The sequence below is a fragment of the Babylonia areolata genome, chromosome 26 (assembly GCF_041734735.1).
Source record: "Babylonia areolata isolate BAREFJ2019XMU chromosome 26, ASM4173473v1, whole genome shotgun sequence".
Classification (NCBI taxonomy): Eukaryota; Metazoa; Mollusca; class Gastropoda; order Neogastropoda; family Buccinidae; genus Babylonia; species Babylonia areolata.
Window position 1 is genome coordinate 32,479,670 of NC_134901.1, and position 18,914 is coordinate 32,498,583.

Consider the following 18,914-nt stretch of genomic DNA (forward strand, 5'->3'; position numbering starts at 1 on the left):
TGACAAGGCTGTACTCTACGCTTCCTGTCATAATGATATCCCGGCGTTAACCAGGTCCGAGAGATACAGACTTGTAGTGTTGGTCAGGTAATTAGAGCAACACACCCAAAGACGCATCCTTGAAGTGGATGACACTCAACTGTGTGGTCCCAGTCTCCCCATTTAAGCCCACAACACGCTCAACTCTGGGTAGGAGCCAGCCACAGGCCGAAAAACCTACCTCTGCTGGGATTCGAACCCACGTCCTCCCAGCCGTCAGTCTGCGACGCTAACCACTTCACCACGGCAGCTGGTGCTTAGCCAAGCTCTTGTCCACAGATGCCATGGGGTGAACTTCCCGCTGCACGGCTTTGTTCAGCTGTGTTAAGTCCACACAGATGCGGACTGCCCCGTTTGGTTTTGGAACGATGACGATTCCCAAGCACCAGCTGGTGGGTTCCGTAACAGGGGAAATGACTCCTTCTTCCATCATTCTGTCGATCTCACGCTTGACTTTCGGGACGAGTGGATGGGGAACTTTGCGTGGGGCATACAGGCATGTTGGGCGGGCTTCTGGCTTAAGGGAAATGGAGTAATGGGTTTGCAGTAGCCCGAGACCAGTGAAAAGTTGACGGAATTCTTGCTTGAAATCCGTTGTCTGTGTCATATTGTGGATGCGTGCAACTAAGCCAAGCTTGGTGCAGGCTGATCTGCTGAGGAGGGAGCATGTCTGTCCTTTGATGACATAGAGCGTTTCTGTTGTTGTCTTTTCTTTGTGCTGCAACTGTGCTTGAAAGGTGCCGGGTATGTCCAGTTTGGTATTTCCTGGTCCGTTCAGGGTTTTGGTTGGCTTGGTCCAAGTATGTGAGGCTGCCCATTTTCCCCCAACCACTGTCACTAATGCCCCCGTGTCCAGCTTGAAGGTGTGAGGACAGCCATTGACAAGGACTTCAGCTGACCAGCAGTCTTCATCCTGTAGATGGTAGACATGACCCAGGAAATGGCTGTCATAGTTATTGTCATCGTCATCTTCCTCGTCTTCAAACAGCTCATGGACTGCCCTTGGGCGACGGGTGTGTCGCGGAGCTTGGCTACTGCGGAATACTGCTTGGAAGTGTCCATGTTTGTGACACTTGCTGCATGTTGCATTCTTAGCTTGGCATTTGTCTCGACTGTGCGGTTCTTTGCCGCAATAACCACAAACGTTGCCAGCAGCACTGCTGGCCTTGTGGTGCTGGTACTGACTCCTAGAGCTGAAGCGTTGGTTGTAAGTGGCAGGTCTACCAGGCTGACTGAAGGACTGCCTCTGATTAGCTGCTGGCTTTCTTTCCTGGCCTCTGCCTGCCTGCTGAGTTGGACAGCTTGGGCCAGTGTCAGTTCTGCTTTCGACTGTAGCTCGTTTGATAGTGTGTCACTGATAACACCAACCACGATTCGGTGTCTTATATAGCTCTTCTTTAAGTCACCAAAATTGCATTCGTCGGCCATTTTGTGGAGGTCTTGACTGAATGCATCAATAGTTTCTCCAACTGCCTCTATGTGTTTGTTGAATTTTGCTCTTTCTACAATGATGTTTTTTCTAACGTTGAAGTAACCATTGAAGGCCTGCAGCAAGTCTTTGAATTCAACTGTGTCCTCGTTTACACGTAAGGTGGCGAGAATGTCGTCAGCACTTTGTCCCATGGTGTACAGAAAAGTGCTGACCTGTTCACGTCGTCGTCTGTTCATAAGTCCGGACGGCGTCCAATATCTTTCGAAACGCTGGCGCCATTTCAGCCAGTTCGCTGGCGTGCCGCCAAACGGTTTGGGAGTGGGGAGACCGAGGGGTCGATGACCGTTGTTGTCACTTGCCTGCTGGTTTTCTGCCATGTTTTGAGGTCGATGAGACTGCTGCCACCATGTAATATTATGTAAAGGGACAAATGGAGTCCAGACAGAGTGCTTCTGTGTAAGCCACGTTTATTCCGCGAAGTTCGGATCAACCGGAGTTATTTCCCTTAGCTCGTCTGGATACACAAAGCACTACAAACGCATGTATCATACTACAGTCAGCAGCTGACTCAACTCAGGAATGTCCCGCCTGTCATCACCGGTCTGGTCTTCTGCCTCCCATCCCTGAGAGAGAGCGTGGCACCATAAAACAGCCACCTTTTTTCAAGGCAGTGTCACCTACTTCTAAGCAATATTTCAAAATACACAATTGGTGTTGGTAACATAATATGAAGTTTTTAAAATTTTTAATCACATTTCTATACATCCTGTGTCCCTTTCTTCTAACAGTTTGTTTGGTCACATGTTTATCCATAGTCAAAATCTGAAAGACATCAGTTTTGTTGCGTGTGTGGTTCGTCCGTCGGGATCGACGAGGACCTTCTAGTCATCCTGGTGGTGGGTGGGTTGGGCTCTGTGGGTGCGAAGATGACTGGTCAGGCCAATCCGCGACCGGAAGGTTCCGACGCAGTGTGGACAGGGGATGGTGGCGGCTGTCGGGGACTTGCTGGCACTGCTTTTCCTGGCCTGTCTGCGTTGCTCTGCTGCAGCGATTCTGTTGGCCTCACAGGATTTGGCGCTTTTGTGGACAGCTGAATGCCACTTTGGTCTGTCCATTGCATTCAGCTCCCATGTGTCATGGCTGATATTGAAGGCCTTCAGAGAAGCTTTCAGAGTGTCTTTGAAGTGCTTCTTTTGGCCTCCATGGGAGCGCTTGCCATGTTGGAGTTCACCGTACAGCAGTTTCTTGGGGAGCCGGTGGTCTGGCATGCGAACTACATGGCCTGCATCAAGATGGTGTAGATGCTGGGGAAGTTTGCACGAGTGAGCACTTCTGTGTCAGGGATCTTCTCTTGCCACTTTATGCCGAGAAGTTTTCTGAGGCTGGTGGTGTGGAAGTGGTTCAGCTTTTTGGCGTGGCGTTTGTAGACCGTCCATGATTCACATCCACAGAGCAGTGTGGTGAGAACTATGGCCTTGTATACTTTGAGCTTCGTCTCCAGGGTGATGCCTCTCCTGTTCCAAACGTTCTTATGGAGTCTGCCAAAGGCAGCGCTGGCTTTGGCGAGTCTGGCATTCACCACGTCGTCGATGACAACTGTGCGAGAGAGTGTACTGCCCAGGTATGTGAACTTGTCCACCGCGTTCAGTCGTTGCCCGTTGATGAAGTTATTTGGTTCAACGTAAGGCTTTCCTGGAGCTGGCAGGTGCATCACCTCAGTCTTCTTTGTGCTGATTGTGAGGCCAAAGTTGTCACAGGCAGCAGAGAACTTGTCAACGCTGTGTTGCATGTCAGCTTCAGAGGCAGCGTTGAGAGCGCAGTCATCAGCAAACAGGAAGTCGTTCACGGTGTCTGTCCTCACTTTGGTTTTTGCTTGAAGCCTCCTGAGGTTGAAGAATGAGCCATCTGTGCAGTACCTGATGCCAATGCCTACGTCAGCGTCTCTGAAGGCATCTGTCAGCATGGCTGAAAACATGAGACTGAACAGGGTGGGGGCAAGAACACACCCTTGCTTGACTCCGTTGGAGACAGGGAATGGTTCTGAAGTCTCTCCGTTGTCTTGGACTCAGGCCAGCATCCCATCGTTTAGTTGCTGTATGATGGTGATGAACTTTCTGGGACATCCGTACTTCGCCATGATTCTCCAAAGGCCATCTCTGCTAACAGTATTGAAGGCCTTGGTCAGATCGACATAGGTGGAGTAAAGGTCGGCGTTCTGTTCCTGACACTTCTCCTGGAGCTGTCTGGCAGCAAACACCATGTCGATAGTCCCGCGTTCTTTCCGGAAGCCACACTGGCTCTCTGGTAGGAGACCTTGCTCAAGGTGCGCTATGAGACGGTTGAGTAGCACTCTGGCCAGAGTCTTGCCTGCGACGGACAGCAGGGATATTCCACGATGGTTGTCACAGGCCTGACGATTTCCTTTGCGCTTGTACAGGTGTATGATGGCAGCGTCTTTGAAGTCCTGTGGAACTGCCTCATGCTGCCAGATGAGCTGGAACAGCTGATGAAGCTTCTCAGTCAGCGCCATACCACCTTCTTTGTAGACCTCAACTGGAATGGAGTCTGAGCCAGGGGCTTTGCCATTGGATAGCAGACGGATAGCTTTCTGGGTCTCCTCCAAAGTTGGAATGACATCCAACGACTCACTGACTGGCACCTGGGGGAGTCGGTCGGTGGCTTCATCATTGATGGTGGAAGGGCGGTTCAGTACGCTGTGAAAGTATTCAACCCATCTCTCAAGGATCCCGTCCTTGTCAGTGATTACGGTAGAACCATCAGCACTGAGGAGTGGAGCAGATCCGGAGGTGGTGGGACCGTAGACTTCTTTCAGGCCGTTATAGAAGTTCTTCATGTCGTTCCTGTCTGCAAAGCCCTGGATCTCATCAGCTTTGTTGCTCAACCAGGAATCCTGCATCTGCCGCAGCTTCAGCTGGATGGTGCTGCGTGCGCTCTTCAGTATGTCTTTCTTTGACTGTGACTTGGGATCTTCAATGTGGGCTCTGTAGGCTTGGCGTTTGTCTTCCAGCAGCTGCTTGATCTCAGTGCAGTTCTCATCAAACCAGTCTTTGTACTTTCTGGCGCAGAAGGCCCAAGGCACTCCATGGCAGTGTTGTACACCGTCTCATGCAGTGCGCCCCATGCTGCCTCCACATTCTGGTTGTCCTGCGGTGGACTCAAGGCGTTCCTCCAGGGTGTCAGCAAAACTCTGCTTGATGTTGCCTAGCTCCAGCTTGTTGACATTCAGGCCTTTGGGTGCTTTCATGCCCTGAGGCCGTCTCTTGGGCTGGATGCGGAGGTTGAGTTTGGAGACGATAAGGCAGTGGTCTGTCCAGCACTCAGCGCCGCACATGGCCCTAGTGACTCGTACGTCCTGCCTGTCCCTCTTCCTGACAATGACAAAGTCGATGAGATGCCAATGCCCAGAGCGAGGATGCATCCATGACGTCCTGTTACGGGTAGGGAGGCAGAAGACGGTGTTTGTGATAAGAAGGTTGTGCTCGGCACATGTCTGGAGAAGTAGTTGACCATTGCTGTTACAGTTACCAACCCCATGCTTCCCAATCACGCCTTCCCAGGAGGTGCTGTCACAGCCAACTCTCGCGTTAAAGTCACCAAGAATGATGAGCTTGTCTGCGCTGGGAACAGTGGTGATGACAGCGTTCAGGTCCTCGTAGAACTTGTCCTTGATCTCATCCGGGTTGGTCATGGTGGGCGCGTAGGCGCTGACAATGGTGGCAAACTTCTTCCCGTTGCATAAAGGGAGTTTCATCGTCATCAGGCGATCATTCACTCCTTTCGGGGGGCCAGCCAGCTTGCCAACAAGGGTTGTCTTCACTGCAAAGCCAACTCCAGCCTCACGTCTCTCTTCAGGTCCGCGACCACTCCAAAAGAAGGTGTAGCCTGCGCCTCGCTCACAGAGTTCGCCTTCTTCTGCCAGCCTGGTCTCACTTAAGGCAGCGATATCGATGTTGTACCTGGCTAGTTCACTCGCAATGAGTGCTGTGCGTCTCTGTGGTCTGTCTGAGTCTCCTCTGTCCAGAAGCGTACGCACGTTCCATGTGGCAATGGTCAATGGGGTGCTCCTTGTTTTCTTCTTTCTTTCCTTTGTGTGTCGACCGCTTGAGTAGGGTCCCCGTCAGCCGCGGTATGCTGACTAGGGTGGTGTGGAGCTGGCAATGTTTAGGGCACCTTTTCTAGCATCTTCCTCAAGCCAGGGAGGTGAGCAGTGCTGTCCTGAAGAGGGCTGCTCAGTCGCTCAGAGGGCTGCCTATCTCCACCGCTGTTCCAGTCGGTGAAAAACGACCCTATGGCCTGAGCCGCCTGTGTGCAGGTCCGCGGCTACGACTGCCAGTGTACCCACACCTGTCGCTTCGTCGCTCGCCTGTTGCCACAGGGCTTGGGGAAAATGATGGTATGGGATGAAGGATGACTGATGACTTGCGCGATGACTTTGTTTATAGTGAGGAGGAGTTGCGCACCGTCGATCTCACTCTCTTGTTCGAGACCGTCTGTATCCAGTGGCAAGACGAGGTCAAGACGACTGGAGATGGAAACGGATGCAGTGGATGACCAGGATGTCCTATGTGCCTCATCCTGCCCTCAGCACTCCAGAGTGCTCTGCTGCAACCACCTTCCTCTCCGTTGAACCATGAAGGTTGTATACCAAGCAGATCGCGGGATTTCCACTATATTGTAATTTGAATGGAACGTCCTGTAACAACACACACAATTTTAAGGTGAGTGTAACTTATTTCACACTAAGTATTTCTCAGTAATCCGTATTTTAACATGTTCGCCAGTTGTTTATTGTTTCAGTTGTTTGGAATGTGTGCGTAAAAAATAGATTGATTGTTCAGTTGTTGGACATGTTTATAGAATACACTGTTAATGATTTTGCCGCTAACGTGATACTTGTAACAAGAACACGAAAACGATTTTTTTTCTGAAACAACGTTCATGTCAGTCATAGCTTAAGCAGACTGCTGGGTTAAAATGAATGTATGGCGAAATATTCGCGTCAAAAATCTGTTTTCCTTTTCCGTATTTTTCAGCTGTGATGAACGCAGTTCAAGGAACATGTTGTGAAAACATACATAATAAGCGACTGAGTTGGAGTGTCCTGCGTGTGTGTGTGTGTGTGTGTGCGTGTGTGTGTGTGTGTGTGTGTGTGTGTGAGAGAGAGACTCTGTGTGTGTGTGTGTGTGTGTGTGTGTGTGTGTGTGTGTGTGTGTGTGTGTGTGCGTGTGTATGCGTGCGTGCTTGCGTGTGGGTGGGTGGGTTGATGGGTGTTTGTAAGAGAGAAAGAGAGAGAGTGTGTGTCTGTCTGTCTGTCTGTGAGCACACCCACGTGCATGTGTGCACATACTGAACATTCCTCTGTCCTTTTTTCAACAGATGGGAGAGGAACTTTGCTACTTCCAGCAGCATTCATCTTTACATAAAAAAAACTGGAAAGTTTGTTCTCTGTTTCTGAACATGCCTTTATACGCTGCCATCTTAACCGTGCGTCCACTTATACCTCTTCTCTTCACATCAATCGCTACCTGAAACGCAAAAAGAAACTAGCACCGCATCCAACACAACAGTCGCCATCCAAAAAAATCAGGTCATGGTCCAGGTGGTCTGACTGGCATCACTCTGAACCCTGGTGTACAAGCCAGATGGGCACTCAATCTCCACACTTGGAGCCAGCTGATCATAGGAATCTCTGAGAACCAGGAGCAGAAGAACACTGAATCACAGAATGTTACATTCCACAAAAAGAAATGCCAGTGTGTGGATTCAGCCCGATGCCAAAGACAGAGACAAAATTCAAAGGAAACTTCTGGTGTGCATTAACCCACTTGCTCCAAATGATCATACAGCAGCACTGTCAGCATCGCCACTGGAATGATATACAACCAGAATGTCAACGTTGACAAAACTTTGAATCTGGGGTTAAGCAGATGGAGGAATTTGAGAGTACAAGGCCAGAAGGGTTCAATGTTTCCCTTAGTTCGAAGATCGTCAGCATGACTGTCAGCTGAAAAGTGACAAAAAAGGTACTGGAACCACGTTTGACACAGAGTTCATCTACAGCAGAGTCATAGGTCTAATAAGCACACATTTTCTTGACCTGGAAAACATTTCAACATGAGCTGGCGCCAATTCCAACTTCCATGTTTACCGTGAGCTCATGAGACCTTCCGCCACAAAGTCTGTACTGAAAAGAAAACTGCAGTCTCATCTGTTCACACGTACATGTCAGAAAACTGAGGTTGTGATCATTGATGTCTGTGCAGTGTTGTGGACTGTCTGTTGGCCATCAGTACTTGGTACTCAGTACATCAGGGCTCAGTACAAACGTATGTGGACAAGATTCCTGGAGTTGATTGTTACCAAATTGAAAGACAGTAATGTTTGTCTTGCCTTTGACAGATATTATCCAATCAGCATCAAAAGCACCACCAGATCCTCTGGAGCTGTGGAAACAGCCACAAGGCGTCACCAGCTCAGACCAGACAATGTTCTGCCTACTCAGAGTGTAACACTGACAGTGACTGACAACAAAATACAGATGTACAATTTTCGTGTCTTTGCTCATGTTCCTGTGTCCCTGTATAAACATAGCACAACACATATTGGTAAGTTTCCAGCCATATTGCGCAGTATCCTATGTTAGTACTTTCTGTCAGTGTGTGTGTGTGATGGTTTTCTGACCATCTGACGCTGACCTACTTTTTCACATTTTTTCCAGTTTACGTGTTATATTTAAACGCTTTTAAAATGTTACCCATTTACTTGTGGTAGAGTAACTTACTCTACTGTGTTTTATGTCAGCAGTGCAACGTACCATTCTAGTTTGTCAGAAAATCACATTGGCCTCCTACCTCCACACCCATCCATTTCTTGAATTTTGGCGGCCATTTTTATGTTATGAAATATAATCGAGCTATGGAAATGAATCAAAATATATTCTACATATCCCAAAGTGGGAAACAAACAGAGCTGTTGTGTCGCAAGAAAGAAAACTATCGCTCTAAGTGAAACCAAACATGTGCTGTAACTTTTTATTTTCGGCCCCCATATTAGCGGCCATCTTTGAAATGTAAACAATGAAAAATGAAGTTTTCTTTAAAGATAACTTTTCCTGGGAAGTCTGTCACAAAAATAGTGTTTTGTATTTAAAATATTATTTTATACCAATTTGTTTGTAGTTCAGGCCGCCATCTTGACGGCCATGTTGGATTTCTCAAAATGTTCAACAATGACAGGGTGGCATCAGTTGGATATGTGATCTCGGGATACTACAGAACTCAAAACCGCTGAGATCTATTTTTTTAGGTCAAGCCCCAAATCGTCATTTGGCTGCCGGACTAACGCTTCCCTGGAAGAAGAAGAACCGAACATACCAACTCAGCATTTTTGTACAAACCAGGCGGACCTGTACGTGTGAAAAGTGTGCTGTCAAATATATCACAGAACATACCGTGACAAAATTAGAAGAGCAACAGAACAAAGTCAAAGAGACTCTAGATACGACCACTTCAAATGTCCATGCTGACCTGGACAGGAAAACGACAATGACAGATATAGCCAGGACATGCCTGAAACACCAAACGTACATGCTGCTGTCTTACACGGTCTGAAAAGAATGATTTATTTGCAACAAAATGGCAACACCATGAGACAGATCCTACAGACACTTTCGAAACGCGACATTCGGACGGACAGAGCGCTCGCAGAAACGAACATACTTACAGAAGAGGCAAGTTCACTGACACAAAGTACTCTCCCCACTGTCCCTTCTGCCCCGCTGACTTATGCGGAAGCAGTGCGATCTCAGCCGCTCTCACCTGCCGCTTCCGTGCCCACTGTGTTGGTAAAACCACCACGAAAAACAAAACAACCGTCCGCGTGACGTGAAAAACAAAATGAGATCACAGAATGACTTAACAATTGACCCTGAGACGACGCAAAGGGATGAAAAAGAACACTGAAAAAAAAACCCCACGTAAATCAACCCAGCAAGAAGAAACCCGAGCAAAGAAAGAAGATCGAACAAAATACAACTGCCCCCAACTCCCAAGACCCAAATCAAAGTGACTTACCTAAGATGCTTATTTTCCACGATTCTGTTCTGAATAAAGTTGATGCTAGAAGACTGGGACGTCCCTGTGGGTTTTGTGCCACGATGATAAAGACCCACACGATTCAAGACTGCACAAAAGCTGTTTTGTCTTGCGAAGAAAAATCACCAGCAGCCGCCATTGTCCATGTAGGAGTCAATAATATAAAAACTAAAGAAACTGACCAATCCATCAAAGAAATGGACATATGTATCAACACCATCCTGAGTAGATTCCCACAATTAAACATTGTTATCAGCAAAATAGCTCCAATAAATCTGTCAAACCTGCAAGCAAAGAGTGAACACCGAAGCCCTTTTCCGATGGAAAGTTGAGAAAAGATCAGCACACCGACACCAGTCACGACCACACAGTGATGGCAGCAAAGGAAAACGCCAGTCTCTTCAGCACAGTCCCAGTAGATATACCAGCCACTCGACAGCAAGGTGACGCCACATGGTACAGAGATCATCCCCGGGGGCGACGATATGCAGCCTATAACTGGAACACCTGGACATGGCATCCTCATCCGAGACATCTGTGGGGCTGTTACCATGACAAGAGACACCCAGACTTTGACTCGAACCATTGGCCATTGGCCTTATTCAATACAGTTCACGTTTTACTAGCCTATCTAACGGTGACTTTGAGTACCCTGTTTCACTGTTGGTTGTGCTGTTACCAGTGAATAGTGATTAGAACTGAACACTCGCCGTGCGCAGAATTTTCATATCACTAACCTCATTGCCAGCACGAACAGGATTTGAGAAATTGCACAGCCCATGGCTATGCCCAATTCCAGATTGATCCAATCTGTCGTGTATTCCTTGGTGGTGAACCGCATTGAGAATCCATGGAAGTACTTCTTCAGCATTTCCCTGATGTTCGTTGGTACATGGTGCATCTCGAGAGCCAATTTGGATCATCTCATGAGGAACTGACCCATACGCATTTTCCAGATCCAGCCATACCACGTCAAGGTTCTTTTTCTCTGCCTTTGCTCTTTGGGTTGCATCCCAAATCATTGTGGCATGTTCAACACAGCCAGGAACTCATGGGATGCCACCTTTCTGGACTGACACATCAAGGTACTCATTTTCTATGAGGTATTTTGTCAGTCTTGCAGCCATGACAGAGAAGAAGATTTTTCCTTCGACATTCAGGAGCGATATTGATTTGAACTGGCTGAAGGTAATTGAATTCTGCTCCTTCGGGATGTACACGCCATCAGCTATCATCAACTGGTTGCTGATCTTCAGGTTCCTCTATGCTGATCTTATCACTCTGTGGAACCACTCAAGGACTTCAGGACACTTCTTGTACAGCAGGTATGGTATTCCGTTTGGCCCTTGTGATGATTTGGCCCTGCCTTTCTTGACCACTTTCTGTACTTCCTCAAGGGTTGGTGGTTTATTGCTAAACATCTTCTTTAGTTTCCTGGGATGAACCACACCCTTGAGATCTAGTGGTTTCTTGCTTTGCGGATCAGAATACGTTTTCCTGAGTGTTTCTTTGTCCACTGTGAGTGTCCCTGATTTGGGCTGCTCGAACAGTTTCCTGGCGAACTGAAAGGGGTCTCGGAAGAAGCAGTCTTGTGCCTTCTTCTTTTTGTTCCTTTTCCTCCTTGCTGATTTTGCTTTACTGAAGGCACTGTGCTTTGCTTTCAGGTCTTTCCAAAGTTTCTGTAGCCCCTGCTTCTCAAATTCTGAAGCTGTCTTCATCGTTTTCTTGAGCTTTCTTTTTGCATTTCTCGTTGTCGCTTGGATTTTTGAGAAGGTGTTTTTGTCTTTGGTTCTTTCATTCTATAGGTTTCCCAACAGGTTGCATACACGATATCTCCGTAGGAGGCTAACTTGTGTTCCAATGTGCTCTTTCCTATCAGCACATCAAGTTTTCGTACTATTTTCTGGTCCAACTCTTCCCATTCCGTTTTTGCAATTGCAGGTAGTAAGTTAAGTTTCTGGCGTTTGGCATCAAGACTTGTACGACTGATTCGTCTGAGTTATCAGCGTGGATGTCCTTGGCACTGTGGTTTGAATCCTGGCCTTGGTTTTCCGGCGTCTTATCTGCTGGTGCAGTGCGCTGCTGAGCATTCGTCAGATTCTTCACACAACCCTTTTTGGTCCTGTGGATCTTCATGCCACGCTCAGTGGAGAATTTCCGCCCACAGACACATGGGAATTCCATCAGTTCTGAAATCGTAGTCCGTTTACCGTATCCTGTCGTGATTCTGTTGGCGCCGATGGATTCATCATTCTCTCCCCCTTTCGGTTAATCCTGGGAGCATCTCTTCTTTGAACATCTTGTAGCTATTGATTAAGGGTAAGGGGGCTGCCAGCCCACGGAACCCGAGAGTCTAGTCTTTCCCAGTATCACTCGGTCTTTCCCGAACGTCATTCAGACTGTTCCTGAAAGTCAATGGCTTACCCATGTCTCAGTGATAAGAAACTCTATGGAGAGCTGGACAGTACAAGGTCTTCAGAGAAGAAGCCCCCCTCAGTCAAGCATAATGTCATTATTGAAGAAAAGGTACCGAATCCATCAGCTTACTATACAAGATTGATCAACTCTACTTTCTTCTGTATAAAACTTGACGCGCTGAAGACGAAATATTGTAAAGATGTTATATGCATCTGTGGTGAGCAGTTTGGCTTGCATCATTGTTTGTTTCACTGTCAGCAGTTACGCACCTTCTTGTCGAAGTGTTTCACAGAGAATACCTATTCTGTGGACGATTTTTGGAAAATTATTTCTAACGAGGTTAAAGGTCGAACTTTCAAAGGCATTAATTCAAAGACCTGTTTCTACATTCCTTTAATGTACTTTGTGTTCATGGTTTTTGTAATTATTATCATTATTGAATTGTTACTGTTAAATTCAATTGCATTTTAGTTACTCATTTTTAGTCGGTTTTTTTACCTTTTCTGACTTCTCCTCTAGACCCTAACCCCCCCCCCCCCCCCCTTTTTTTTTAATCGTCTAGTATCACTAATAGTGGAAAGACGCTAACTAAAAAATGAACACACACACACACACACACGCGCACTCACGCACGCACGCACGCACGCACGCACACACACACACACACACACACACACACACCTCCCCCCCTTTTTTGTGTGTGTCTAATATCACTTAATGTGGATAGACATTAAATGAATTGAACACACACACACACACACACACACACACACACACACACACACACACGCACGCACGCACGCACGCACCGAAGTCCCGTGTGTGGCATGCATTTAGCGTACGTAAAAGAACCCAGTGCAACAACAGGGTTGTCCCTGGCAAAATTCTGTAGAAAAATCCACTTAGGAAAACAAATGAAAAATCTGCAGGCAGAAAAAATGCCAAAATATGTGTGGCGCTGTCAGTGTAGCGACGCGCTCTCCTGGGGGAGAGCAGCCCGAATACAGACAAATCTGTTGTGACAAAAAGAGTAATACAAATAGAAATACAAATACACAGGGAACGAGGCCTGCTCAGATTGTCGCAAACTGACAATATGGGGCGTAACAGAGCGGTATCTATTTCAGTGCTTTGTTGGCATGTCTTCCAAAATTCTCCTGTTTTAGAACTTTTTTAATTTTCGTGAACATGTGCACTAAGATATTTGTATGTCAGTTGTTACTAGAATGCTTTGTCCAAATTTGAAATAAATCGGAATCTTTGGGTCTTTTTTTTTCTTTCTTTTTTGTTGTTGTTGTAAAGATCAATACTTTTGTCTTATCTTTGTTGATATGTTGTTACCTCTAGCAAAGCACGTGTACCTGTTTTGTTTTGAAGGCCAGTTTTGGCTGTTGACAGCATGGCCATTCATATACATACAAAGAATAGTGTTTCCATCTTACTTTTACTATCATTCAAGCAAGGTGAATCATCACCTGTTCAATCTTTCATCGATAAAGATGTTGGAACGTTTCGTGCTAAAAGACACTGAGGCCATACATTGTTTTCTTTCGTGCAAATCGTTGTCATCTTATCCCAATTTGCCATACGTTGAGAAACATTGCCTCGAAAGCCTCCTGGAAGTCAACGAAACAACAATATAATGAAGTGTGTGTTTTTGTTTTTGTTTTGTTTTTTTGTTTTTTGGTTGTTGTTTTTTTGTTTGTTTGTTGTTTGTTTTTGTTTTTTTTTGTTTAATTGAATGCTAATCTGATCTTATGTTATTGTTTTTTTGCTTTTGTTTTTTGTTCATTGACAAGTAAACTATTGGATTTAAGGTGGAAATTTATTCTTCCATTAATTGTTAAACAGAATACTTTCTTTATGTATTTGTCGAGTGTTATTCCTGTATATCATACTCAGACTGCGCACAGGCCACTGCCAGCTGCTTTCCCATCTCTACAAACTAAAAATTTCCCACGCAGTCCAATGTCTGTGTGACACCGCTCCTCAGACTCCAGCCCATGTCCCGCAAGACTGCCCTCTGCACAAAGAGCTGAGGCGCCAGATCTGGCTCAGTCCCGCAGCGCTGCAGGACAAGTTGTGGGGAACGGCTACTGACCTCCAGCGGACTGCTGACCGTCTGAACATGGCCTGGAAATGCTGAAGAAGAAGAAGATGAAGATGAAGAAGACGAAAGTAATAATAATAATAATAATAATGGACATTTATATAGCGCATTTCTCCAGAAATACTGCTCAAAACGCTTTACAGTTCGTTCCCAAGCCCCCCGCCTTCCCATCAATACTCCTCTCCACCCACACACACACACACGGAAGCACGTGCCCTCCAAAAAAAAAACAAAAAAACCAAACAAACAAAAAACAAAAAAACAAACAACAAAAACCACGCACATAAAAAAGAAGAAAAAAAACCCCACACAAAACCAAATTTAAAAAAAAAAACACTCACGCAACTGAAGATTTCTGTATGATTCATTTGGTATAATAACTCATTATTTACATGTGTGTGTGTGTGTGATGACAGCCACACCATGGACAGCCCGGTGCACCAGATCACAGGCTCCACCTATCACCTGCCCGGACACTTCCGCACCCAGAGAATCAACCTCAAGGACATCTTGGGCATGCGCACAGGCCTTAGCAACATGGACATCGTGGCTGTCGCCAAGGGCATGGACCGTTACAGGCTGATGCAGTCAGTTGTCTGTCTGTCCCTCTTTTTCATGGTTATGCTTCACGTCCTTTCCCATAACAGTTTTTTCTTCCACTCTTTCTCGTCATAACTATTATCTCGTTTTCTCCTCTGTCCCTGTTAAAATGGGCCTTATAGATACGCCACAGTCAGTCTGGGCCACATTGTCTGTCTGTCTGTCTCTCTCTCTCTGTCCCCGCCGCCATCATCCGTCTATCTCTCTACTCTCTTTGTTCTGTCCACAGGTCTAAACTGTGAAAGACCTTCAGGGCTGTGGAAGATTATCAATGAATACTGAGAGCAGTTCCAAAAAATGAAACTGAAAGAAATAATGCTTGGTTAACCAGTAATATGCAAATACATTTAAGATAAGAAGCTAGAAATAGAAAAATAATCAAAAGTAAACACTCTCTTACTTGCTTGTTGGCATCATACCTCACAAAGCTATTCCCCAGGGTAGATAAATTCATGCACAAACAAAACAGGCGCCGTAACGGTGTCTTTTGATCCTTTGAACAAAATGTTCACCTTCTTCTTGGGGCTTCGTCAAATTCTGTTAGCGGATATGAAAGACACATGAAAAGATTAAGAAGCAAAAAAAACTTTGAATACAATACATGTAAGTTTGCTCTCTCTCTCTCTCTCTCTCTCTCTCTCTCTCTCTCACACACACACACACACACACACACACACACACACACACACACACATATATATATATATATATATATATATATATATATATGCACATATATAAATATACAATTTGAATAATGCACATATGAACACAGGTCAGGCAGCACCGTGACATGTTGTGAGCACTGGTACAGTTCAGAGAGGCCAGACCATGGATATTGTTATGCCTGCAAAGTGCCATTCAAGAGGGCTGTTGGGAACGCACATGAACGATAACAAACGCCTTTATTTTTAACCAGCTTTTCTCAGGTGGAAGACGTACCACACCAAAACAAGTTAATCTGTTTCAATCTATAAAAAAAAGTGGACACTTTTCTGCATCTGGACAACCATTTAAGAGACAATTGGTGCGTGCTGTTCTATCTGCACGATCCTGTTTTTGTATGCTTACAGGAATCTCCGCTTCGCACCAGAAGTCAGGCAATTCCGAGACGAAACCGTTTACAATGAGGTACTGTTTTCCCTGGCAGAGGATGCTGCACGCGCTCTGGGCGGTGAAACGTGGTACCAATTAATGCGTCAGCACATCTTCACTCCTCTAGGCATGTCCAACGCTGGGTTTGTGCACACGGACGCCCAGGACAGCAGTCGCGTGGCTCCACCTTATCTCAAGTTCCGTGGAAATCACCACCCAGTTCCCTGGGATGCATATAAGTTAGTGCCGACTGGTTTTATTTTCCTTGCTTGTTTGTCTTATAAGATGACCCATTCAATCACCGTAGTTCCTGTTCTATTGGCAAAAGAATATGACTGATCCACTTCTACTGACCTTAATTATAGATGACCATACTGGCATATTCTGTTGATGAGTAATATTGAGTTTCATCTAGGAGGAACGTGGCAGAATGGTTAAGATGCGTATCCGCCAGTACAGTGTCCGTGAGGGTCTGGATTCCCGCTCTCGCCCTTTTTCCCAAGTTTGACCGGAAAAAAATGAGCATCTAGTCATTAGGATGAGACGATAAACCGAGGTCCTGTGTGCAGTATGCATTTTGTCCACTGGAAAAGAACCCCATGGCAACAGAAGTGTTCCCCTCTGGCAAGGTTCCGATGAAAAAATCCACTCAAGTACGTTCACAAATGTATATGCATGCACTCAAGTCCTCATCAGCGCGTTGGGTTATGCTGCTGCCAGGCAGATGTCGTGTCACAAGTGTATATGGATTTGTCCGAACGCAGTGACGCCTCCTTGGGAAACTGAAACTGAGTTATATTGACCATACTGTCATATTCTACTGACCAGTAAAATTGACCAACCTGCTGAGCAGTAAAAAAAAAAAAAAAAAAAAAAAAAAAAATATATATATATATATATATCCTGTCTAGTTCTGCTGGTCACAAAAGATGACTATTTAGTTCTACTGATCATCAATGATGACTGCACTGTCTTGACCTACTGACCATGAAAGGTGATTACACTGTCCTGCTCTACTGACCACTAAGGATCAATGCACTGTCCTGTTCTGTTAACCACTCATTATGACTGCACTGTCCTGTTCTACTTAGGTGACTGCAATGTCCTGTTACATTGACCACTAAAGACGACCATACTGTCCTGCTCTACAGACCACTAAACTGATTGCACTGTTCTGTTCCACTGACCACTAAAGATGACTGCTCTACCTGTTCTGCTAAGCCCCTGACAATGACTGCACTGTCCAGTTCTACTGACCAGTAATAATGACTGCACTGCCCTATTCCAGAGACCACTAAAGCTGACTGCACGGTTCTGTTCTACCGACCACTAAAGATGATCACATTTTCCTGTTCCACTGACCACTAAAGATGATCACATTTTCCTGTTCCACTGACCACTAAAGATGATCATATTGTCCTATTCTACTGACCACTAAAGATGATCATATTGTCCTGTTCCACTGACCCCTAAAGATGATCATATTGTCCTGTTCCACTGCCCACTAAAGATGATCACATTGTCCTGTTCCACTGACCACTAAAGATGATTACATTCTCCTGTTCTACCCACTAGTAATAATGACTGCACTGTCCTATTCTACTGACCACTAAAGCTGAATGCACTGTCCTGTTCTATTGACCACTAAAGATTTTCACATTATCCTGTTCCACTGACCACTTAAGATGATCACATTGTCCTGTTCTACCCACCAGTAATCATGACTGCACTGTCCTGTTCTACTGACCACTAAAGCTGAATGCACTGTCCTGTTCTATTGACCACTAAAGATGATCACATTGTCCTGTTCTATCCACCAGTACTAATGACTGCACTGTCCTGTTCCACTGACCACTAAACATTGTCCTGTTCCACTGACCACTAACGATAATCACATTGTCCTGTTCCACTGATCACTAAATATGATCACACTGTCCTGTTCCACTGACCACTAACCATGATCACATTTTCATGTTCCAGTGACCACTAAATATGGTCACATTACCCTGTTCCACTGACCACTAAAGACGATCACATTGTCCTGTTCTACTGACAACTAACCATGATCACATTGTCTTGTTCCACTGACCACTAACCATGATCACATTGTCCTGTTCCACTGACCACCAAAGATGATCACATTGTCCTGTTCCACTGATCACTAGATATGATCACATTGTCCTGTTCCACTGACCACTAACCATGATCACATTGTCCTGTTCCACTGACCACTAATCATGATCACATTGTCCTGTTCCACTGACCACTAACCATGATCACATTGTCCTGTTCTACTGACCACTAAATATGGTCACATTGTCCTGTTCCACTGCCCACTAAAGATGATCACATTTTCCTGTTCCACTGACCACTAAATATGATCACATTGTCCTGTTCCACTGCCCACGAAAGATGATCACATTGTCCTGTTCCACTGACCACTAACCACGATCACATTGTCCCGTTCCACTGACCACTAACGATGATCACATTGTCCTGTCCCACTGACCACTAAAGATGATCACATTGTCCTGTTCTACTGACCACTAAAGATGATCACATTACCCTGTTCCACTGACCACTAAAGACGATCACATTGTCCTGTTCTACTGACCACTAAAGATGATCACATTACCCTGTTCCACTGACCACTAAAGACGATCACATTGTCCTGTTCTACTGACCACTAAAGATGATCACATTACCCTGTTCCACTGACCACTAAAGATGATCACATTGTCCTGTTCTACTGACCACTAAAGATGATCACATTACCCTGTTCCACTGACCACTAAAGACGATCACATTGTCCTGTTCTACTGACAACTAACCATGATCACATTGTCTTGTTCCACTGACCACTAACCATGATCACCTTGTCCTGTTCCACTGACCACTAAAGATGATCACGTTGTCCTGTTCCACTGATCACTAGATATGATCACATTGTCCTGTTCCACTGACCACTAACCATGATCACATTGTCCTGTTCCACTGACCACTAATCATGATCACATTGTCCTGTTCCACTGACCACTAACCATGATCACATTGTCCTGTTCTACTGACCACTAAAGATGATCACATTGTCCTGTTCCACTGACCA

The 18,914-nt window shown here is 45.7% G+C and overlaps 1 protein-coding gene across 1 annotated transcript in view; it reads left to right on the top strand.

Annotated features, from left to right (window-relative positions):
• The window catches only part of LOC143300796 (uncharacterized), a 56,743-nt gene that overhangs the window by 25,542 nt on the left and 12,287 nt on the right, over window positions 1–18,914 (top strand). The window contains exons 3-4 of the mRNA XM_076614726.1: window positions 14,530–14,700; window positions 15,787–16,047. Coding sequence (XP_076470841.1) covers window positions 14,530–14,700; window positions 15,787–16,047 — 432 coding nt within the window. The remainder of the gene's footprint in view (window positions 1–14,529; window positions 14,701–15,786; window positions 16,048–18,914) is intronic.